This window comes from Heterodontus francisci, chromosome 3 (assembly GCF_036365525.1).
Source record: "Heterodontus francisci isolate sHetFra1 chromosome 3, sHetFra1.hap1, whole genome shotgun sequence".
Classification (NCBI taxonomy): Eukaryota; Metazoa; Chordata; class Chondrichthyes; order Heterodontiformes; family Heterodontidae; genus Heterodontus; species Heterodontus francisci.
The window spans coordinates 201874645-201899508 of NC_090373.1; the positions used below are offsets into that span (position 1 = coordinate 201874645).

The following is a 24864-nucleotide window of genomic DNA, read 5'->3' on the forward strand; positions in this document are numbered from 1 at the left end:
CTCTTTAGTTCAGGTTTAGACCAAGGCTGTATGAGGTCTTGAGCCGAGTGGCCCCAGCAGTACCCAAACTGAGCATCGGTGACCAGGTTATTGCTGAGAAAGTGCCACTTGATAGCACTGTCAACGACACCTTCCATCACTTTACTGATGATTGAGAGTAGGCTGATGGGGCAGTAATTGGCCAGGTTGGGCTTGTCCTGCTTTTTGTGTACAGGACATACTTGGGCAACTTTCCACATTTCAGGGTAGATGCAAGTGTTGTAGCTGTACTGGAACAGCTTGGCTAATGGTGCGGCCAGTTCTGGAGCACAGGTCTTCAGTACTATTGCTGGAACATTGTCAGGGCCATAGCCTTTGCAGTATCCAGTGCCTTCAGTCGTTTGATATCATGCAAAGTGAATCGAATTGGCTGAAGTCTGGCATCTGTGATGCTGGGGACTTCAGGAGGAGGCCGAGATGGATCATCAACTCGGGACTTCTGGCTGAAGATTGTTGCAAATGCTTCAGATTTTTTTTTTGCACTGATATGTTGGGCTCCCTCATCATTGAGGATGGGGATATTTGTGGAGCCACCTCCTCCAGTTAGTTAGTAAAAGCAAAATACTGCGGATGCTGGAAATCTGAAATAAAAACAAGAAATGCTGGAACCACTCAGCAGGTCTGGCAGCATCTGTGAAAAGAGAAGCAGAGTTAACGTTTCGGGTCAGTGACCCTTCTTCGGAACTGACAAATATTAGAAAAGTCACAGGTTATAAGCAAGTGAGGTGGGGGTGGCGCAAGAGATAACAAAGGAGGTCTAGATTGAACCAGGCCACACAGCTGACCAAAAGGTCACTGAGCAAAGGCAAACAATATGTTAATGGTATGTTGAAAGACAAAGCATTAGTACAGATTAGGTATTAATACACTGAATATTGAACAGCAGCAAGTGCAAACCTGAAAAAAAAACAGTGGGTAAGCAAACTGAACAAACTAAGATGAAATGAAATAAATGCAAAAAAAAGATTGTAAAAAATGTAAAAAAGAATGCAATAAAAAAAGGAAAAAAAAAACTAAAAATGAAAGTAAAATGGGGGGCTGTCATGCTCTGAAATTATTGAACTCAATGTTCAGTCCGGCAGGCTGTAGTGTGCCTAATCGGTAGATGAGATGCTGTTCCTCGAGCTTGCATTGATGTTCACTGGAACACTGCAGCAATCCCAGGACAGAGATGTGAGCATGTGAGTTCCAAAGAAGGGTCACTGACCCGAAACGTTAACTCTGCTTCTCTTTTCACAGATGCTGCCAGACCTGCTGAGTGGTTTCAGCATTTCTTGTTCAACATTTCTTGGTGTCTGGCTTGATGGTAATGGTAGAGCGGAGGATATGCCAGGCCATGAGGTGACAGATTGTGGTTGAGTACAATTCTGCTGCTGCTGATGGCCCACAGCACCTCATGGATGCCCAGTTTTGCATTGCTAGATCTATCAGAAATCTTTCCCATTTAGCACAGTGGTAGTGCCACACAACACTAAGGTGGGTATCCTCAATGTAAAGGCGGGGTTTGTCTCCACAAGAACTGTGCACTGGTCACTCCTACCAATACTGTCACGGACAGATGCATCTGCAGCAGGCAGATTGGTGAGGACGAGGTCAAGTATGTTTTTCCCTCTTGTTGGTTCCCTCACCACCTGCCACATACCCAGTCTAGCAGGTAGGTCCTTTAGGACTCAGCCAGTAGTAGTGCTACCGAGCCGCTCTTTGTAATGGACATTGAAGTCCCCCACCCAGAGTACATTCTGCGCCCTTGCTACCATTAGGGCTTTCTCCAAGTGGTGTTCAACATGGAGGAGTACGAATTCATCACCTGAGGGAGGGCAGTAGGTGGTAATCAGCAGGAGGTTTCCTTGTCCATGTTTGACCTGATGCCATGAGACTTCACAGGGTCTGGCATAGATTTCAGGATGCCCAGGGCAACTCCCTCCTACCTGTATACCACTGTGCCGCCACTTCTGTTGGGTCTGTCCTGCCAGTGGGACAGGACATACCCGGGGATGGTGATGGCAATGTCTCGGACATTGTCGATGAGGTATTATCCAGTGAGTATGACTGTCAGGCTGTTGCTTGACTAGTCTGTGGGACAGCTCTCCCAACTTTGGCACAAGCCCCCAGATGTTAATAAGGGTCGACAGGGCTGGGTTTGCCATTGTTGTTTCCGGTGCTTAGGTCAATGCCGGGTGGTCCATCTGGTTTCATTCTTTTTTATTGACTTCATAGCAGTTAAATACAACTGAGTGGCTTGCTAGGCTATTTCAGAGGGCACGTAAGAGTCAACCACATTGCTGTGGGTCTGGAGTAACATGTAGGCCAGACCAGGTAAGGACAGCAGATTTCCTTCCCTGAAGGACATTAGTGAACCAGATGGGTTTACAACAATCGACAATGGTTTCCTGGCCATCATTAGACTCGCTTTTTAAAAAAAAAAATCCATATTTATTAATTGAATTTAAATTCCACCTTTTGCTGTGGTGGGATTTGAACCCATGTCCCCAGAGCAATACCCTGGGTCTCTGACTTACTAGTCCAGTGAAAATACCACTGCACCACCACCTCCCCGTAAAGTAAGGAAATCTTTCTGCAATTATACAGGGCATTGGTCGAGTACTGTCTCCTTAACTAAGGAAAGATGTACTTCCCTTAGAGGGACTGCAACAAAGGTTTACCAGGCTGATTCCTGGCATGACAGGACTGTCCTGTGAGGAGCAATTGAGTAGACTAGGTCTATATTCCCTAGAATTTAGGAGCATGAGAAGTGATTTCATTGAAACATTTAAAATTCTTATGGGGCCCTCACAGGGTGGATGCTGTGCAGATATTTCCCCTGGCAGGGAACTAAGGGGTCACAGGTGTCAGCCATTTCGGGCTGACATAAAAAAGGAGCGATTTCTTTACTCACAGGAATGTGAATCTTTGGAATTCTGAGAGCTGCAATGCTCAGTCATTGAGTGGATTTAAGACAGCGATCAATAGATTTTTGGATATTAAAGGAATTAAAAGATATGGGGATGGTGGAGTGGAGGTAAGTGATCAATCATTATCTTATTCTGCCCAGAGCAGGCTTGAAGAGCTGAATGGTCTACTCCTGGATCCTCATTCTTCTTTTCTTACAAACTAACTACATCAATATATGGTGGAAACTCTCCTTTATACATTATGTTTGCGTACGAAGTGGCATCAGGTATATTATTCACGTGTTTGGACCATTATCAGCTAACTGTGTAGCCGTAACTGCTGAATGGGGAACAAGAGAGAAACACATATATAGTGACAAATACAGTTGAAGTAAATAAATGCTACAGCTCTTGCACCTTCTCTTATTGCCTGTAAATTTTTAAATTGTAACTGAATGATTATATTCGTAGTACAGTTTTGCTTTGTGCTGTTCACTCTAATGACAGAATAATGTCGGACTACATATTACAATATAAATAGAAACTGCAATGAGCATCCTACATCAAATAACTTACACGAGCACAAACATCCAAAACACAACCTACCTCCAAAAGATCATGGTTAGATTTCAATGCATTCTCAGACTTTAGCAAAGATTTGGCTATCTCTGGCACCTCCAGGCTCATCTTTAGCATACATTTCGCCTCTCGAAGAATCTCAACAATTCTATGGTCAAAATTCAAATTCATTTTTCCAGTATCTGGATCACGTATCAAAAGAGTTGCGTGCAGGACTGCATAAAAATTAGGTTTATAATATTCAGATATACATGAAACTGAGAACTGCAATAAAGTTGTATAAGTTTCTACTCAGTTAAGTAAACTATGCTAAAAGATTAGGAATTGGAATTTTATGTAATGTTTCATCTCAATACATGAATGTCTCCCAATGACCATGGTTAGATTTCAACATAGTCTGAGCCTTCAGGAAGCACTTGGCTGAATCTTGCACCTCAAGTGCCACCTTTAACATTTATTTTAGGCTCCCAAATAACCGTTACTAAAACAGCCAGTTCTGACAACCACAACCTTAGTAATGTATACATTTTGCATTGTTGGACATCTTGGAGAGTTAAGGGTTAACAGTCAAACTTTGGTATCGTGGAGTAAAAGATTTTCCAACATAAATAATATGGTTTTGGAGTGTTGTGAAAGGAAAGTCTTCTGCTTTTAGAGGAAGCTTTTCTACAAGAAATACTAACGCAAGGCACTAAGTGATAGCAATGACATCAACCATAGATGATTGAAGTATAATTTTTCTGGCTAGTGTCATAATTATGGGAGAGGGATTCACTAACTATAGTATAGAAAAAATAAAAAGGGTTGGAGAATAGCAGGTTGGACTGCTGCTACTTTTAAGCAAGACTTGCAGTAAACTACAATGTATACACGAGATTATTTTGAAATGATTCAGGAACAGGTGCCTTGTGAGGTCTTATTTGCAAGATGTCCTTTTGATGTAGGACAAATATGTTGGAGAAAGAAGCATGGTTTTCAACAGATCTCCGGTGGGCTCAAAAGATAGAACTCAAAACTGAAAATCATTGTTGAGCTGATTACCATACCATAACCATATTAATAAAGACTATTTTGTATACTCCATCATCAAGTGTGTCATGCTTACTCGAAACGTGTTGTTGTGAACTAGAGGAGGAAGGTGGTTTAATGCTGAAAACATCCATGTTTATGTTTTTATTATTTAATCCCCACACATGCATCATTTTTTAGACTAAACAGTCAGGCAATGGCATCCAGGTCTCTAATTATATACATCTGAGGCAATTTTAACCCTACATATCCAGTGAAAACATGGCAGGTAAGTAGTTAAGACTGTTGAAGTTACTTATCTGCCCTGGAGCTGTCAACAGCAGGAAGCAAGGACCCTTGTTCAAAGCTGGCAGTGTATTATTTTACAAATGCATGTCACACCCAATGATGTAATCAGAACCAAACTGCAATTTAAACTCAACCTGAGCAGGAAGTTGCAGTGGCTTTCCAGTCAGGTGAAGACAGCAGGGAACGGCCAGAAGAGGTCAAAAGGAGGTAAGTATTTTTACATATTTTGTGCAGCCAGGATGAGCATGAGAGCTTTAGTCTAGGCCTGGGAATTAAAATAGTCTGGGCCTCATATCTGGAGCAGTAGGTCATTTTCTAAACCACACTGCTACTCATACACCCAAGGCCTATCCAGGAGTTAAAATAGGAGCCAAGTTGGGGTGGTGATACCCAATGCTGGAAGTTCCTGCATGGCCCTCTGCTCAGAGGCCTGATACACTTGGTATGACCAGGTGCATCAGACTGCCAATTGGCACAAGTGGATGTTCAAGCTGGGATTGTGGCTTGGCATCCTAAACAAGTGTTTTTTTTTAATAAAGTATTTAAAGCCAATTCCTCCACAGGGGGACATAAATATTGTAGAAGTGGATTCATTTGGTGGAAAGGATTCCATAGATGCTAGACTGAAGAAAAAAGCTCACTGGAATGACTTGAGATTTTGTTTAAAAACCCCTACTGGATGTCACATGTCTTAAATAAACAGCAGGAACCTTGGTGATGAGAGGGGAGTTGTTTACAGAGAAGTGACACGTCAAGATTTAATGGTAGTCAAGAGTTGGTTTAATTTTGGTTATTGTTTTGAGTCAGTGGGGGGGCAGCCTATGAAGAGAGTAGACACCAGCTCCTCCTTTCTCCATCTCTGAGAAACCAGTGTGATAACTGAAACACCTGATGCCACATTTCTCCTGGAAAGGCTGTCAGACTAATCCTTGACTTCTGAATCCTTGACATTGCTTGGCATTTGTGTGGCACAAATGTTATTTGCCACTTATCAGCCCAAGCCTGGATGTTGTCCAGATATTGCTGCATTTCTACACTGACTGCTTCAGTATCTGAGGAGTCGCGAATGGTGCTGAACATTGCACAGTGAACATCCCCAATTCTGACCTTATGATTGAAGGAAGGTCAATGATGAAACAGGTGATGATGATTGGGCCTGGGACACTCCTGCAGTGATGTCCTGGAACAGAGATGATTGGCCAACAACCACAACCATCTTCCTATGCACTCAGTATGACTCCAACAAGCAGAGTTTCCCCCCAATTCCCACTGACTTCAGTTTTGCTAGGGCTCCTTGATGCCATACTCGGTCAAATGCTGCCTTGTTATCAAGGGCAGTCACTCACCTCACCTCTTGAGTTCAGCTCTTTTGTCCATATTTGAACCAAGGCTGTAATGAGATCAGGAGCTGAGTGGCCCAGGAAAAACCCAAACTGAGCAGTCAGCAGGTTATTGTTAAACAAGTGCTGCTTGATAGCACTGTTGATGACCCCTTCCATCAGTTTACTGATGATTGAGAGTAGACTGATGGGGCAGTAATTGGCCAGGTTGGACTTGTCCTGCTTTTTGTGTACAGGACATACCTGGGCAACTTTCCACATTGCCAGGTAGATGCCAGTGTTGTAGCTGTACTGAAGCAGCAAGTTCTGGAGCACAGGTCCTCAGTACTATTGCTGGAATATTGTCAGGGCCCATAGCCTTTTCAGTATCCGGTGCCTTCAGTCATTTCTTGATATCACGGAGTGAATTGAATTGGCTGAAGTCAGAAGGAGGCAGAGATGGATCAACAACTCGGCACTTCTGGTTGAAGGCTGAAGGCTGTTGCAAATGCTTCAACCTTATCTTTCACACTGATGTGCTGAGTTCCCCATCATTGAGGAGGGGGATATTTGTAGAGCCACCTCCTCCAGTTAGTTGTTTAAATTGTCCTCCACCATTCACGGCTGGATGTGGCAGGACTGAAGAGCTTAGATCAGATCTGTTGGTTATGGGATCGCTTAGCTCTGTCTATCGCAAACTGCTTATGCAGTTTGGCATGCAAGTAGTCCTCTGCTGTAGCTTCACCAGGTTGACACCTCATTGAGGTATGCCTGGTGCTGCTCCTGGCATGCCTTCCTGCACTCTTCATTGAGCCAAGGTTGGTCTCCTGGCTTGATGGGAGAGGAGGGGGGGTATGCCGGGCAATGAGGTTATAGATTGTGGTTAAGTACAATTCTGCTGCTGCTGATGGCCCACAGCGCCTCATGGATGCCCAGTTTTGCATTGCTAGATCTATCAGAAATCTATCCCATCTAGCACAGTGATAGTGCCACACAACACGATGGATGGTATCCTCAATGTGAATGCGGGACTTCGTCTCCACAAGGACTGTGCGGTGGTCACTCCTACCAATACTGTCGGACAGATGCATCTACGACAGGCAGACTGGTGAGGACCAGCATGTTGTTTCCTCTTGTTGGTTCCCTTACCACCTGCTGCAGACAGTCTAGCAGCTATGTCCTTGAGGACTCAGCCAGCAGTGGTGCTACTGAGTCACTCTTGGGGATAGACATTAAGTCCCCCACCCGGAGTACATTCTGCACCCTTGCCACCCTCAGTGCTTCCTCCAAGTGGTGTTCAACATGCAGGAGTACTGTCTCATCAGCTGAGGGAGGGCAGTAGGTGGTAATTAGCAGGAGATTTCCTTGCGCATGTTTGACCAGATGCCATGAGACTTCATGGGGTCTAGAGTCAATGTTGAGGACTCCCAGGGCAAGTCCCTCCTGACTGTATTATGCTATGCTGCCACCTCTGCTAGGTCTGTCCTGCGGTGGGATAGGACATACCCGGGGATAATGATGGCAGTGTCTGGGACATTGTCTGTAAGGTATGATTTCGTAAGTAAGACTATATCAGGCTGTTGGTTGACTAGTCTGTAGGACAGCTCTCCCAGCTTTGGCACAAGCCCCCAGATGTTAGTAAGGACTACCTTTTGCAGGGTCGACAGGGCTGGGTTTGCTGTAGTCATTTCTGGTGCCTAGGTCGATGCTGGGTGGTCCATCTGTTTTCAATCCTTTTTTTTTAAACTGACTTCGTAGCGGTTAGATACAACTGAGTGGCTTGCTAGGCCATTTCAGAGGGCATGTATGAGTCAACCACATTGTTGTGGGTCTGGAGTCACATGTAGGCCAGACCAGGTCAGGACAGCAGATTTCCTTCCCTAAAGGACATTAATGAACCAGATGGGTTTTTACAACAATCGACAATGGTTTCATGGGCATTAGACTAGCTTTTTAATTATAGATGTATAATTAATTGAATTTAAATTCCACCTTCTGCTGTGGTGGGATTTGAACCCATGTCCTGAGAGTAATACCCTGGGTTTCTGGTTTACCAGTCCAATGACAATACCACTACGCCACCACCTCCTTGGAGCTGAAGAATGATAAGTCCCCAGGAACTGATATTTTGCAGCCCAGAATGTTGAAAGAGGTAGCTATGGAGATCATCTTCCAAAATTTTATAGATTCTGGAACAGTTCCAGCAGATAAGATATCACCCCATCATACAACTATACAAATTAGGAGAAGTAGGCCATTTGGGCCCTCATGAGAGGGCATGAGAGCAGGGGGGAGTGTTGAAATGGCAAGCAACCAGAAGCTCAGGGTCCTGCTTGCGGACTGAGCGGAGGTGTTCCGCAAAGCGGTCACCCAGTCTGCGCTTGGTCTCCCCAATGTAGAGGAGACCACATTGTGAGCAGCAAATACAGTATGCTACATTGAAAGTAGTACAAGTAAATCACTGCTTCACCTGAAAGGAGGGTTTGGGGCCTGGGATAGTGAGGAGAGAGGAGGTAAATGGGCACCTCCTGCGATTGCAGGGGAAGGTGCCATGGGACAGGGACAAGGTGGTGGGGGCAATGGAGGAGTGGACCAGGGTGTCGCGGAAGGAACGATCCCTTCGGAATGCTGACAGGGAAAGGGAGGGGAAGATGAGTTTGGTATTGGCATCACGCTGGAGGTGGCAGGACCCTGAGCTTCCGGTTGCTTGCCATTTCAACACTCCCCCCCTTCTCTCATGCTCACATCTGTCCTGGGATTGCTGCAGTGTTCCAGTGAACATCAACGCAAGCTCGAGGAACAGCATCTCATCTACCGATTAGGCATGCTACAGCCTGCCAGACTGAACATTGAGTTCAATAATTTCAGAGCATGACAGCCCCCCATTTTACTTTCATTTTTAGTTATTTTTTCTTCTTTTCTTTTTTACATTCTTTACAATCTTTTTTTTTGCATTTATTTAATTTCATCTTAGTTTGTTCAGTTTGCTTACCCACTGTTTTTTTTCATGTTTGCACTTGCTGCTGTTCAATATTCAGTCCATTAACACCTTATCTGTACTAATGCTTTGTCGTTCAACACACCATTAACATATTGTTTGCCTTTGCTCGGTGACCTTTTGGTCAGCTATGTGGCCTTGTCCAATCTTCATCTTTTCCTTTGTTATCTCTTGCCCCACTCCCACCTCACTTGCTTATAACCTGTGACTTTTCTAATATTTGTCAGTTCCGAAGAAGGGTCACTGACTCGAAATGTTAACTCTGCTTCTCTTTCCACAGATGCTGCCAGACCTGCTGAGTGGTTCCAGCATTTCTTGTTTTTATTTCAGATTTCCAGCATCCGCAGTATTTTGCTTTTACATCATTAGTCAGCTCTTTTAAGATCCTAGGATGAAGCCCATCAGGACCTGGGGATTTGTCAGTCCACAGTTCCATCAGTTTGCTCAGTACTCCTTCCCTGTTGATTGCAATTTCACCAAGTTACTCTCTTCCTTCCACCTCCTGATTTACAGTTACTACTGGAATGTTTTTTCTAGCCTCGATAGTGAAGACAGAAGCAAAATATTTGTTCATTTCATCATCCATTTCCTTATAATCCTCTATTAACTCCCCAGTCTCATTCTCTGGAGGACCACTCACTTTCTTCATTCTTTTCCTTTTCAAATACTTGTAGAAACTCTTGCTATCAGTTTTTACATTTCTAGCTAGCTTCCTCCCATACTCTAATTTCTTTCTCCTGATTAACCTTTTAGTCATTCTCTGCTGTTCTTTATATTCTCACCAGTCATCTGACCTGCCACTCATCTTTGCAAATTTATATGCTTTTTCTTCAAATTTTATGCTTTCTTTAACTTCTTTAATCACAGATGGGTCCTCCCCTTGGAATTTTTACTATATAGTAGGAATATACTTATTCTGAAATATCCCCTTAAATGTATGCCACTGCTTTTCCATTGATCTATCTCCTGGCCTAGTAACCCAGTTCACTTCAGCTAGCTCATCTTTCATGCCCACATAGTTGCCTTTATTTAAGTTTAAAAATACTAGTCTTAGACCCACTCCTCCCTTTCAAACTGAATGTAAAATTCAATCATATTGTGCTCTTTGCTACCTAGAGGTGCGTTTACTCGGAGATTAATTAATCCCGTCACATTACACAATACCAACATAACCTGCTCGTTGGCTGGCTCCAGAACATGCTGCTCTAAGAAACTATCTCAAAAGCATTCTATGAACTCCTCATCCAGGCTACTATTGCCAATCTGATTTTTCTGAGTTTATATGTAGATTAAAATCGCCCATGATTATTGCTGTCCCTTAATTACAAGCACCCAATATTTCTTGCATGGAAGCAAAATACTGCTGATGCTGGAAACAAGAAACGCTGGAAATACTCAGCAGGTCTGGCAGCATCTGTGGAGAGAGAAGCAGAGTTAATATTTCAGGTCAGTGACCCTTCTTCAGAACCCTTTCTTGTATACATTGTGGTTACTGTTAGGTGGTGGGGCCTGTAGACCACTCTCATTAGTGACTTCTTTCCCCTACTATTCCTCATCTCCACCCAAATAGATTCTACATCCTGATCTCCTGAACCAAGGTCATCTCTGACTATTGCACCAATGCCATCCTTTATTAACAGTGCTAACCCTCCACTTTTTCCCTAGCTTCCTATTGTTGAATATTATATACCTCTGAATATTGAGGACCCAATTCTGGTCATCCTGCAGCCACATCTCCGTAATGGCTATTAGATCATATTTATTTACTTCAATGTGCGTTATCAGTTTGTTTAATTTGTTATGAATGCTGCATGCATTCAGATACAGAGCCTTTAGTTTGGTCTTTGTGGGCATGTTCTTAGGTTTCTTTCTCTGTCCCTTCCTGTCATTCTCTAGCCTTCATTTCCCATATTACAATTCTGCTCTCCTGCCTCGACTCTACCCCTTGATTTACTACATCTACCAAAGTTTGATCCTGCTCCCCCTTGTTTAGTTTAAAGCCCTCTCTACTTTTAGTTTTACTATTTGCTAGAACACAGGCCCAAGCATGGTTCAGGTGCAGATTGTCCCAAAGGTACAGCCCCCACTTTCCGTAGTACTGGTGCAAGTGCCACACAAACCGAAACCCACTTCTCCAACACCAGTCTTTGAGCCATTTCACTAATCTTATGTGCCCTATGCCAATTGGCACATACTCAGGTAATAATCCAGAGATTACTACCCTTGAGGTCCTGCTCTTCAATGTGGTGCCTAGCCAATATGGTGTCTAATCAGAACCTCTTTCCTAATCTTACCCATGTCATTGGTGCCTACATGGACCATAAAAATTGGATCCTCCCCCTCCCACTCTAAGTTCCTGTCCAGTCCTGAGTAGATGTCCCAAACCCTGGCACCAGGAAGGCAACACAGCCTCTGAACTCCCTCTCCGCTGCACAGAACAGTGTCAATTCCTCTCACTATACTATCCTCGACTACCACCACCACATTTCTTTTTGTTCCCCACTTAGATGGCTTCCTGTACCAGTGTCATGGCCAGTCTACTCATCCACCGTGCAGACCTTGTTTTCATTCACAGAAGTTGAGAGTACCTCAAACCTGTTTGATAATTGCAAAGTCTGAGGCTCCTCCACTACTGTCTGCTCGTTCCCTTTACCTGCCTCACTCAGTCACATCCTCTGTCCCTCACTGCTGACCATAACATATGACGTTCTAAGCAGCGTGACCATCTGCTGGAACAAAGCGTCCAGGTATTTCTCTCCTCCTTTATGTTAGTGTTTGCAGTTCAGCTTTCAGATCAATAATCGCGATCCAGAATTCCTCTAGCTGCTTACACTTTCGGCAAACGAGTTTGTCGTGGAACGCCTTGGCATTCAAAAACTCCCACAATCCACAGCTGCAACGCAACACCTGTCCTGCCATTGTTACTTATGCTATTAGTTAATTTACTTTAATTACTTTCTGAAATAACTTAGAATGATTCTTATGTGTTGGAGAATTTACTGTGCTTATTAAATGCTCGTACCACCTACAAGTTATGCTTGTCTTGATTACATAGATTTGAGAACCATCCTACTGGTAATAAACCTTACCAATGTGAATAAAGCTTTGCCAAAACTAATAAATTTTACTACTAGTAAACCTTATGAATAACCATAAACCCTAATACTTAATGCAGCTTATGTATTAAATTGTTCTAATTTGAACTAATACACTCCCTGCTGGTCTTTCTCTCTCTCACTCGATGATAAACTAAAAACTAAAGCAGATTTTATATGTTATATACTAAGGAATCAATCGAGTCTCATTTCATATTTGACGGAGATTAAATTAAAAGCTTACTGCTATACTCACCCCAGCTGGCTTTCTGTTTCCCTGCTTTCACTGTTGATTGCAACGTCACTCAATTTCACTTTGATTTTTCCCCCCATTTCGATCTCACTGCTCTCTCTCTCTCTGGCCTCTGACCCTTTGGCACGCTTTTTAAAATCTCCGCTCTTGCTGCCCTCTCGCTCTCTTTAAAGGAGGGAGTGAGAGAGAAAACAGGGAACTACAGATCTGTTAGCCTTACATCAGTAGCAGGGAAAATGGTAGAATCTAAAGGATGTGATAAATGGACACTTGGATAATAATGATCTGATTGGGAAATCAGTGTTTTTTGAGGATGTCACTAACAGAATTGATAAAGGGGAGTCAGTGGACATAGTCTACTTGGATTTCCAGAACGCTTTTGATAAAGTCCCCCAAAGGAGGTTGATTAGTGAAATTAAAGCACATGGCAGAGGAAGTAATACACTGGCATGGATTAAGGGTTAGTTAACAGTCAGAAGAGAGAGTAGGAATAAATGGGTCATTCTTGCACTGGCAGGTTCAGTACTTGGGCATCAGCTCACGAAACTAGGTGGGAATGTGTTGTGAGGAAGATGTAAAGCAGTTTCAAGGGGATTTGGAAAGGCTTAGTGAGTCGGCAAGAACATGGCAGATGGAATATAATGTGGAAAAATGTGAGGTTATCCACTTTGGTAGGAGGAATAGATGTGCACAGTATTTCTTAAATGGTAAGAGATTAGAAAGTGTAGATGTACAAAGGGACAATAAGTCACTGAAAATTAGCACGCAGGTGCAGCAAGCAATTAGGAAGGCTAATAGTATGTTGGCCATTATGGCAAGAGGATTTGAGTACAGGAGTCGTGAAGTCTTGCTTCAATTGTATAGAACATGGAGTACTGCGTGCAGTTTTGGTCCCTTTACCTTAGGAAAAATATTGCCAGAGGGAGTGCAACGAAGCTTCACCAGACTTGTTCCCAGGATGGCGGGACTGTCCTACAAGGAGAGACTGGGGGAAATTGGGCCTGTGTTCTCTAGAGTTTCGAAGAATGAAAGGTGACCTCATTGAAACCTACAAAATACTTAAAGGGATAAACAGGGTAGAAGCAGCTAAGATGTTTTCCCTGTTTGGGGAGTGCAGAACCAGGGAACACAATTTCAAAATATTGGGGAAGCCACTTAAGACCAAGGTGAGGAGAAATTTCTTTACTCAGAAGGTTGTGAATCTTTGTAATTCTCTACCCCAGAGGACTGTGGAAGCTCAGTTATTGAGTATGTTTAAAAGCAGAGATTGACAGATTTCTAAATACCAATGACAAAGGGATATGGGGATAGTGTGGGGGAAAAGACATCGAAGTGGATGATCAGCCATGATCGTATTGAGAGGCAGAGTAGGTACCTTGGGCTGAATGGCCTACTCCTGATCCTATGTTCTTATGTTCCTATGAGGGTGTGAGAAAGTTGCCTGGACACTGTCCTTTGGATCACAACCCTTAGGTTAAGTACTTCAAATATGGTCCATAAATCAAGGACAGAAGGGTGTGACAAGTGAGGCAGATATGGGGATCCAGAAGGTAGTATTGGAGAAACTTCAGCCCTAGCACGTCGTAACAGGCAAGAGGTTCTTGCAGCCTGTGTGGACAAGAGCAGGGACTGCAGGCAGGATAAGCAAATGGACGACAGCACCATGGTATAGAGGGCCATTGAAGTTTGGGAAATAAAAAGCAATGCAGTAGTGTTGGGGGACAGTATAGTTACAGGGATATATATTACTCTCTGCAACCGGGAGCGCAAGTCCCGAAGGCTGTGTTGCCTGCCCAGTGCCAGGGTTGACATGTCCTCGGGGCAGTATAGGAACTTGGAAGTTGACAAAAGACCCAGTTTTCATGGAACAGTATATGTATGATGACAAAGGTTTTGCCAAGGGAGGATGAGTGAAATTAAAAAGCCAAACCACAAAAGGTAGTAATCTCTAGATGGCTATCTGAGCAAATTATCATAGGGTGAATAAGATCAGAGTTGCATGAGTGGCTTAAAAGATTGGTGAGGGAATAATGGGTTTCAATTCATGGGGCACTGGCAACCGGCACTCAGGAAAGCAAGGGTTTTCTGTTGCGAAAGGCTTCACCTGAACTTCATTAGTTTTGTGGGAGTCTCTGGCTAGGCCAGCATTTGTTACCCATCCCTAATTGCCCTTGGACTGAGAGGCTTGTGAGGCAATTTGTAAGTGTCAACCACATTGCTGGAGGTCTGGTGTCAGGCCAGGCAAGGATGGCAGATTTTCCTTTCCTGAAGGACATTTGTGAACCAATGGTTTCATGGTCATCATTGAACAAGCTTTTAATTCCAGATTTATAAATTGAACTCAAATTCCACCATTTGCTGTGGTGGGATTTGAATTCATGTTCTTCAGGTTCTACATTGCTGGTCAGTGACATTATTCAATTCCCCAAAACAGGGAAGTAGTGGTAATGAGAGCTGAAGATAGGGCTTTAAACAGTTCTGATGAAAGGGTACAGACTTAAAAATTTAAGTGTTTCTCTCTCCACAGATGCTGCCAGACCTGATGAATATTTATAGCGCTGTTTTTATTTCAGATTTCAAGTACCAGCAGTATTTTGCTTTTACTTGCATCATCCATGCTAAATAAGTTAAGGATAGTATCAAATTGAAAGAAACTGTATAAATCTGCAAGATTAGTAGTAGCTCAGAAGATGGGACAGATTTTAAGAACCAACAAGGAATGACTAAAAAATAATGAGGGGAAAGTAGAGTCTGAGAGAAAATGAGCGAGTAATACAAAAACAGACAGTAAAAGAGTTTCTACAAGAATTTTAATGGGAAAAGAGTAACTAAAGCTAGTTCCGAAGAAGGGTCACTGACCCGAAACGTTAACTCTGCTTCTCTTTCCACAGATGCTGCCAGACCTGCTGAGTGAATCCAGCATTTCTTGTTTTTGTTTCAGATTTCCAGCATCCGCAGTATTTTGCTTTTATTTAACTAAAGCTAGTGTTGGTCTTCTAGACTGAGAGTCTGGGGAATTGATAATGGAAAATAAGGAAATGGAAGAAGAGTGAACAGGTATTTTGTGCCTGTTTGCACTGCAGAAGAGTTAGAAAACCTGCCAAAGATACTTGATTTTCAAGAGGTAAAAGGGAGGGAGGAACTTAATGATTACCATCACCAGGGGAAAGGTGCTGGGAAAACTATTAGATTTAAAGACTGACAAGTCCCCAGGCCTGCATCCAAGGATCTTAAAAGAAGTAGCAGAGAGTTAGTCCAGGCTTTGGTTCTAATTTTCCAAAATTCCTTAGATTCTGGACAGGTCCCAGTGGATTGGAAAATAGCAAATGTAAAAGCTTTATTAAAGAAAGGAGGGGGACAGAAAACAGGAAACTTTTGGCCAGTTAGCCTAACATCTGTCATAGGGAAATTGCTACAATCTACTAAGGAAGTTATAGCAGGATACTTAGAAAATCATAATGGGATTAAATAGAGTCAACATGGTTTTGTGAAAGGGAAATAGTGTTTGACTACTTTAGAGTTCTTCGAGGAGGTTACAAGGTGGATAAAAGGGAACTTGTAGATGTGGTGTACTTGGATGTCCAAAAATCATTTTTAAAAAAGGTGCCACATTAAAGGTTACTACATAAGACAAGAGCACATCATGTAGGGGGCTAATATGTTAGCATGGGTAAAGGACTGGTTAGCTAACAGAAAGAAGAGAGGAGAGATAAATGCGTCTTTCAGGCTGGCAAGCTGTAAATAGCTGCAGCCTCAACTATTTACAATTTATATCAATAACTTGGATCAAGGGGCGGAATGAATGGTAGCTAAATTTGCTGATGACACCAAGACAGGAAGGAAAGTAGGTTGTCAAGAGGAGGTAAAGAGTCTACAAAAGGATATAGATAGATTAAGTCAGGGCAAAAAATTGGCAGATGGAGTATAATGTGGGAAAATGTGAACTGGTTCACTTTGGCAGGAAGAATAGAAAAGCGGTGTACTATTTAAATGGAGAGCGATTGCAGAATTAGTTGGTACAGAGGGATCTGGTGTCCTGTTACATGAACCACAAAACATTAGTATGCAGGTACAGCAAGTGATTAGGAAGGCAAATAAAATGTTGGCATTTATTGCAAAGGGAATCAAGTATAAAAGTAGGGAAGTTTTACTGCAGCTACACAGGACCCTGGTAAGACCACATCTGGAGTACTGTGTACAGTTTTGATCTTATTTGAAAAAAAGGAGACAATTGCATTAGCAGTTCGGAGAAGGCTCACTTGACTAATTCTCGGGATGAAGGGTTATCTTATGAAGAAAAGTTGAACAGTTTGGGCCGAAACCCATAAGAGCTGAGAAAAGTGGAGATGATCTTATTGAAATATATCAGATCCTCAGGGGACTTGATAGAGTGTATACTGGGAGGATGTTTCCTCTTGTGGGGGAGACTAGAACTAGGGGACACAATTTAAAAATAAGAGGTCTCCCTTTTAAGACAAAGGAGATTTTTTCTCAGAAAGGTACTAACCTGTGGAATTCTCTTCCCTAGTAAGTAGGGGAGGCTGGGTCATTGCATCTTGAAAAGAATAAGTTCATTAGCGATAGTCAGCACGGTTTTGTGAAGGGTAGGTCGTGCCTCACAAACCTTATTGAGTTTTTCGAGAAGGTGACCAAACAGGTGGATGAGGGTAAAGCAGTGGATGTGGTGTATATGGATTTCAGTAAGGCGTTTGATAAGGTTCCCCATGGTAGGCTATTGCAGAAAATACGGAAGTATGGGGTTGAAGGTGATTTAGAGCTTTGGATCAGAAATTGGCTAGCTGAAAGAAGACAGAGGGTGGTGGTTGATGGCAAATGTTCATCCTGGAGTTTAGTTACCAGTTCTGTTTTGGGGCCACTGCTGTTTGTCATTTTTATAAATGACCTGGAAGGGGGTGTAGAAGGGTGGGTTAGTAAATTTGCGGATGACACTAAGGTCGGTGGAGTTGTGGATAGTGCCGAAAGATGTTGTAGGGTACAGAGGGACATAGATAGGCTGCAGAGCTGGGCTGAGAGATGGCAAATGGAGTTTAATGCGGAGAAGTGCGAGGTGATTCACTTTGGAAGGAGTAACAGGAATGCAGAGTACTGGGCTAATGGGAAGATTCTTGGTAGTGTAGATGAACAGAGAGATCTTGGTGTCCAGGTGCATAAATCCCTGAAGGTTGCTACCCAGGTTAACAGGGCTGCTAAGAAGGCATATGGTGTGTTAGCTTTTATTAGTAGGGGGATCGAGTTTAGGAGCCACAAGGTCATGCTGCAGCTGTACAAAACTCTGGTGAGACCGCACTTGCGTGCAGTTCTGGTCACCGCATTATAGGAAGGATGTGGAAGCTATGGAAAGGGTGCAGAGGAGATTTACTAGGATGTTGCCTGGTATGGAGGGAAGGTCTTACGAGGAAAGGCTGAGGGACTTGAGGTTGTTTTCGTTGGAGAGAAGGAGGAGGAGAGGTGACTTAATAGAGACATATAAGATAATCAGAGGGTTAGATAGGGTGGATAGTGAGAGTCTTTTTCCTCGGATGGTGATGGCAAACACGAGGGGACATAGCTTTAAGTTGAGGGGTGATAGATATAGGACAGATGTCAGAGGTAGTTTCTTTACTCAGAGAGCAGTAGGGGCGTGGAACGCCCTGCCTGCAACAGTAGTAGACTCGCCAACTTTAAGGGCATTTAAGTGGTCATTGGATAGACATATGGATGAAAATGGAATAGTGTAGGTCAGATGGTTTCACAGGTCGGCGCAACATCGAGGGCCGAAGGGCCTGTACTGCGCTGTAATGTTCTAATTCTAATTCTAATTTATTAAAGGATGCGTAGGATGGGGAAGGAAACTGCAGGGGATGGGCACAATCGAAATGTGGAGCTTATTCAAGGAGCAGCTACTGCGTGTCCTTGATAAGTATGTACCTATCAGGCAGGGAGGAAGTTGTCGAGCGAGGGAGCCGTGGTTTACTAAAGAAGTTGAAGAGCTTGTCAAGAGGAAGAAGAAGGCTTATGTTAGGATGAGACGTGAAGGCTCAGTTAGGGCGCTTGAGAGTTACAAGCTAGCCAGGAAGGATCTAAAGGGAGAGATAAGAAGAGCAAGGAGAGGACACGAGAAGTCATTGGCAGATAGGATCAAAGAAAACCCTAAGGCTTTCTATAGGTATATCAGGAATAAAAGAATGACTAGAGATAGGTTAGGGCCAATCAAGGATCGTCGTGGGAAGTTGTGTGTGGAATCGGAGGAGATAGGGGAAGTGTTAAATGAATATTTTTCGTCAGTGTTTACAGTGGAGAAAGAAAATGTTGTCGAGGAGAATACTGAGATACAGACTACTAGGCTCGATGGGATTGAGGTTCACAAGGAGGAGGTGTTAGCAATTTTGGAAAGTGTGAAAATAGATAAGTCCCCTGGGCCAGATGGGATTTATCCTAGGATTCTCTGGGAAGCCAGGCAGGAGATTGCAGAGCCTTTGTCCTTGATTTTTATGTCGTCATTGTCGACAGGAATAGTGCCGGAAGACTGGAGGATAGCAAATGTTGTCCCCTTGTTCAAGAAAGGGAGTAGAGACAGCCCTGGTAATTATAGACCTGTGAGCCTTACTTCGGTTGTGGGTAAAATGTTGGAAAAGGTTATAAGAGATAGGATTTATAATCATCTTGAAAAGAATAAATTCATTAGAGATAGTCAGCACGGTTTTGTGAAGGGTAGGTCGTGCCTCACAAACCTTATTGAGTTTTTTGACAAGGTGACCAAACAGGTGGATGAGGGTAAAGCCGTGGATGTGGTCTATATGGATTTCAGTAAGGCGTTTGAGAAAGTTCCCCACGGTAGGCTATTGCAGAAAATACAGAAGAATGGGATTGAAGGTGAATTAGTGCTTTGGATCAGAAATTGGCTAGCTGAAAGAAGACAGAGGGTGGTGGTTGATGGTAAATGTTCATCCTGGAGTTTAGTTACTAGTGGTGTACCGCAAGGATCTGTTTTGGGGCCACTGCTGTTTGTCATTTTTATAAATGACCTGGATGAGGGTGTAGAAGGGTGGGTTAGTAAATTTGCGGATGACACGAAGGTCGGTGGAGTTGTGGATAGTGCCGAAGGATGTTGTAGGTTACAGAGGGACATAGATAGGCTGCAGAGCTGGGCTGAGAGATGGCAAATGGAGTTTAATGAGGTAAAGTGTGAGGTGATTCACTTCGGAAGGAGTAACAGGATTGCAGAATACTGGGCTAATGGGAAGATTCTTGGTAGTGTAGATGAGCAGAGAGATCTTGGTGTCCAGGTACATAAATCCCTGAAAGTTGCCACCCAGGTTAATAGAGCTGTTAAGAAGGCATATGGTATGTTAGCTTTTATTAGTAGGGGGATCGAGTTTAGGAGCCACGAGGTCATGCTGCAGCCGTACAGAACTCTGGTGCGGCCGCACCTGGAGTATTGCGTGCAGTTCTGGTCACCGCATTGTAGGAAGGATGTGGAAGCTTTGGAAAAGGTGCAGAGGAGATTTACTAGGATGTTGCCTGGTATGGAGGGAAGGTCTTACGAGGAAGGGCTGAGGGACTTGAGGTTGTTTTCGTTAGAGAGAAGGAGGAGAAGAGGTGACTTAATAGAGACATATAAGATAATCAGACGGTTGGACAGGGTGGATAGTGAGAGCCTTTTTCCTCGGATGGTGATGGCAAACACGAGGGGACATAGCTTTAAGTTGAGGGGTGATAGATATAGGACAGATGTCAGAGGTAGTTTCTTTACACAGAGAGTAGTAGGGGCGTGGAACGCCCTGCCTGCAACAGTAGTAGACTCGCCAACTTTAAGGGCATTTAAGTGGTCATTGGATAGACATATGGATGAAAATGGAATAGTGTAGGTCAGATGGTTTCACAGGTCGGCGCAACATCGAGGGCTGAAGGGCCTGTACTGCGCTGTAATGTTCAATGTTCTAAAGGCAGAGTTAGATTTGATAGACAAGGGAGTTGAGGGTTATGGGGGCAGACAGAAAAGTAGATTTGAGGCCACAGCTGGATCAGCCATGATCTTTTCGAATGGCAGTGCAGGCTCAAAGGGCCCAATGCCTACTCCTGCTCTTAAGTCCGATGTTCCTTCTGCTGTGTCTGTTGTACAATTGATTTATTAGCAGAGTTCCCCACTAGATCAATGGTATCCACTTTTCTGAATGCCTCTTCCCTCAAGTCTCATTGAAAAGACCTTTTTGCAGGTCCTCCAGTTATCATCTTTACATAGTAGGCAGCCTACACAAAATGGAGGTCCCTCGTCTCTTAAGTACAGCAGCCCTTTCAGAGCTCATCACACCTCTCATAACTGGTATATATATAAAAAAAAGTGAGTAAAGAGCTTAGGTAAATTATATTAGGAAGCCATGTGCAATTTCACTTGACCAATAAAACATACAAACAGTGCAGGTATGCTGGTGAACACCAAGAGCATGGGCCATATTTTAGCATGATTGCACAATTAGTGCTCAATTGTGCTTCTACATAAAATAAATTGCAAGGTAACAGAATTTGCACCTTAGCAAAATGCATTTGTATCACAAAAAAGAGATGAAATATTGGACTGATTTCACAAATTTTAATGAATGGGAAATCGTGTCAGGTGTACTAACCTCGACTGCCAAATTCTCATATGCACTCCAGTCACATGATGGCCGAGCAGTGAAGTGCTCATTTGCAAAACTTACCTCACAATTTATCAGAATATAGTACTTTTGTTCAAACAAATCATGTACTTACTGTATTGTATGGTTGAAATTTCTTTTATCCAGGCCTTATGATGCAACACTTCAAACTTTACTAGTACATAAGCAACTTTGTTGTACATTTGCACAATGGACATGCCTTGTGGGCTTCTTAGAATTTCAGAATTTTTCTGGAAAAAAAAGGACTTAAAGATGTTGACTTAAGACTACAGCAGACAGCATTTTATCACTTTGCACAAGTGCAAAAACATTTCCATGCACAAGCAATAATATTGTCACTCATGTAGGTCACTATGCATAGCTAAAAATAAACGTTATAACATAAGATAATGAAAAAGTTCTAAACATGCTTAAGTTTCTTCTGCAATGGAAAGACCAAATGCAGATTGGGTTATCATTTTGCAGAACAACCATATTCAGTAGTAAGCAGGACCTCAAGTTCCCAGTTGCATGATATTTTAATTTTCCATCCTGCTCTCACTGACTGCCTACACTCTTCAGTGCAGCTTAATGGAAGCTTGAGGAACAACATTTGCAGACTCCATACTGACTTCACCACTTTCAGAACATAATCATTGCTTCCATGCTTTTGGACAGTAGGTGCTGGTAATGGACATTGCCATTCACAGCTCCTCTAGACCCATCTTTTGTTTTTTTTTAAACTTGACTCATTACCACCCCTTTTGCATTGCACCATCCCTTTTGTCATGTAATCAATGCTGGCCTCCACTCTACTATTGGTCTTCCCTTTCCATCTAGTCGGAATGACATGTTGCTAACCAATTCTAAAAAATTCATGGTATGTAGGTGTCACTGGCAAGGCCAGTCAATCACCAATTTCCCGAGGTGGTGGTGTTGGGCTGTATTCAACTGCTGCAGTCTATGTGATGAAGGTTCTTCCACAGTGCTGTTATGTAGGGGGTTCCAGGTTTTAGACCAAACGACAATGAGAAAACAGCAATTTATTCCCAAGTCAGGATGGTGTGTGATTTGGAGGGGAACTTGGAGGTGGTGGTGCTCCCATGAGCCTGCTACTTTTATCCCACTAGCTGGTAGAGGCCAGGGGGTTGGAGGAGCTGTCAAAGAACTCGTCAAGTGCTGAAATGCAATTTGTAGATGGCACACACTGTAGTCACAATGCACCAGTGGTTGAGGGAGTGAATGTCTAAGGTGGTGGAAGGAATGCCAATCAAGTGGGCTGCTTTGTACTGGATTGTGTTGTCCTTCTGAGTATTGTTGTGGATGCACTCATTAAGGCAAGGAGAGTATTCCATCACACACTTAACATGCCTTGGAAAGACTTTAAATGTAAGTCACTTGCCACAGAATACCCAACTTCTGATTGGCTTTTGTAGCCACAGTATGAGAGTTTCTGGTCAATAAAAACAAATGAAATAGGAGCAAGAGTAGGCCATTCAGCCATTCAATAAGATCTAGCTGATCTTCTATCTTAACTTCACATTCCTACTACATCTCCATATCCCATAATTCCCATAGTATCCAAAAATCTATTGCCTTTTGTCAATGACTGAGCATCCACAGCTCTCACAGCAATTCCAAAGATTAACTACCTTTTGAGTGAAGAAATTTTTCAATTCAGTCCAAAATGGCCAACTCCTTATTTTGAAACTGTGACTCAGTGTTCTAGCTTCCCCAGCCAGTGGAAATATCTGCCAAGCATCTCCTACAGACGCAAAATATTTAAATATCTCTGCAATTCCCTTATTCCCCATTATAATTTCTACTGCCTGTGCCTCTGCTGTGCCCACGTTTACTTTTGCTAATTTCTTACATTTTACATACCTATAAAAGAAAATTTCCAATCTGTTTTTATGTCTGCTAGTTTATCCTCATTCTTCTTTGTCTTTTGCAATTTCTTGGTCACCCTTCACTGAATTCTAAAATCGTCCCAATTCACAGGCTAGCTACTCTTTTTGGCAACATCATAAGTCTCTTTCTTTAATTTAATACTATCTAACTTTTTTTTACCATGGTTGGACCTCATTTTAGTTGGACTTTTATTCCCAAATTCAGAATTAATTCTTCACATCCGTTCTGTCACTTATATACGGTCATACTCATTCCTCATTCCTGTGTAATTTGCTTTGTTCAGATCAAAAACCCTAGTTTCGGATTTAACTAAATCACTTTCAATGAAATATAAAGTTCAGAATTGTTACAGTGCAGAAGGAGGCCATTCGGCCCATTATGTCCGCACCAGCTCTCTGAAAGAGCAACTCCCTCAGTTCCATTCCCCTGTCTTCTCCCCATAACCCTGCACATTCTTCCTTTTCATATAACTGTCTAATTCCTTTTTGAATGCTTCAATTGAAGCAGCCTCCACCATGATCTCAGGTAGTACATTCCAGACCCTTACCACTCGCTGCCTGAAACATTTTTTCCTCATGTCATTTTTGCTTCTATTACCAAATACATTAAATCTGTGCCTTCTTGTTCTCAATACTTTCATGAGTGGGAACAGTGTCTCTCTATCTACTCTGTCCAGACCTATGTTTTTGAATACCTCTATCAAATCAGCTCTCAGCTTTCCCTTCTCCAACGAAAACAGTCCTAACTTCTCCAATCCTTCTTCATAAGTGAAATTCCTCAACACTGGAGCCATTCTTGCAAATCTTTTCTGTAGTCTCTCCAATGTCCTAATGTCTTTCCTCAAGGGCAGTGCCCAGAATTGGGCACAATATTCCAGCTGAGGCCAAACTAGTGTCTTATACAAGTTCAACATAACTTCTTTGCTCTTGTACTCTATGCCCCTATTAATAAAGCCCAGGATACTGTATACTTCATTAACTGCTCTCTCAACCGGTCCTGCCACCTTCAATGACTTATGCACATGTGCACCTAGATGCCTCTGCTCCTGCACCCCCTTTAGAGTTGTTCCCTGTATTTTCCAAAAGTCTCCCCATGTTCATCCTACCAAAGTGAATCACTTCACGTTTCTCTGCATTGAACTTCATCTGCCACCTGTCTGCCCATTCCACCAACTTGTCTGTGTCTTTTTGAAGGAACACACTATCCTCTTCAGTTCACAATGCTTCCAAGTTTTGTATTCTCTGCAAATTTTGAAATTGTGCCCTGTACACCAAGGGCTAGATCATTAATATATATCAGGAAAAACAAGAGTCTCAACATTGATCCCTGGGGAACTCCACTACAAACCTTCCTCCAGCCCAAAAAACATCCATTAACCACTACTGTTCCCTGTCACTCAGCCAATTTTGTACCAACCTACCATCCCTTTTATTCCATGAGCTTCATGTTTGCACACACGTCTGTTGCGTGGCACTGTATCAAATGCCTTCTGAAAGTCCATGGACACCATACCAAAAACATTGCCCTCATCAACCTGCTCTGTTACCTCAAAAACTCCAGCAAGTTGGTTAAACGTGATTTTCCCTTAGGAAATCCATGCTGGCTTTCCTTAATTAACTCGTCTCTGTCCACGTGACTATTGATTTTGTCACAGGTTATCTTTTCTAGAAATTTTCTCACCACCGAATTTAAATTGACTGGCCTGTAGTTGCTGGGCTTATCTTTACATCTTTACATCCTATTTTGAACAAGGGTGTAATGTTTGCAATTCTCCAGTCCTCAAGCACCACCTGAGTCGAAGAAAGACTGAAAAATTACGGCCAATG

General features: G+C 42.9%; 1 protein-coding gene across 1 annotated transcript in view; it reads right to left on the reverse strand.

Moving 5' to 3' along the window:
• LOC137367179 (dynein axonemal heavy chain 8-like) overlaps positions 1–24864 on the reverse strand; it is a 2062041-nt gene that overhangs the window by 1550111 nt on the left and 487066 nt on the right. The window contains exons 17-18 of the mRNA XM_068028615.1: positions 21243–21378; positions 3537–3724 (exon numbers count right to left, since the gene is read on the reverse strand). Of these exons, the coding sequence (XP_067884716.1) occupies positions 3537–3724; positions 21243–21378 (324 nt within the window). The remainder of the gene's footprint in view (positions 1–3536; positions 3725–21242; positions 21379–24864) is intronic.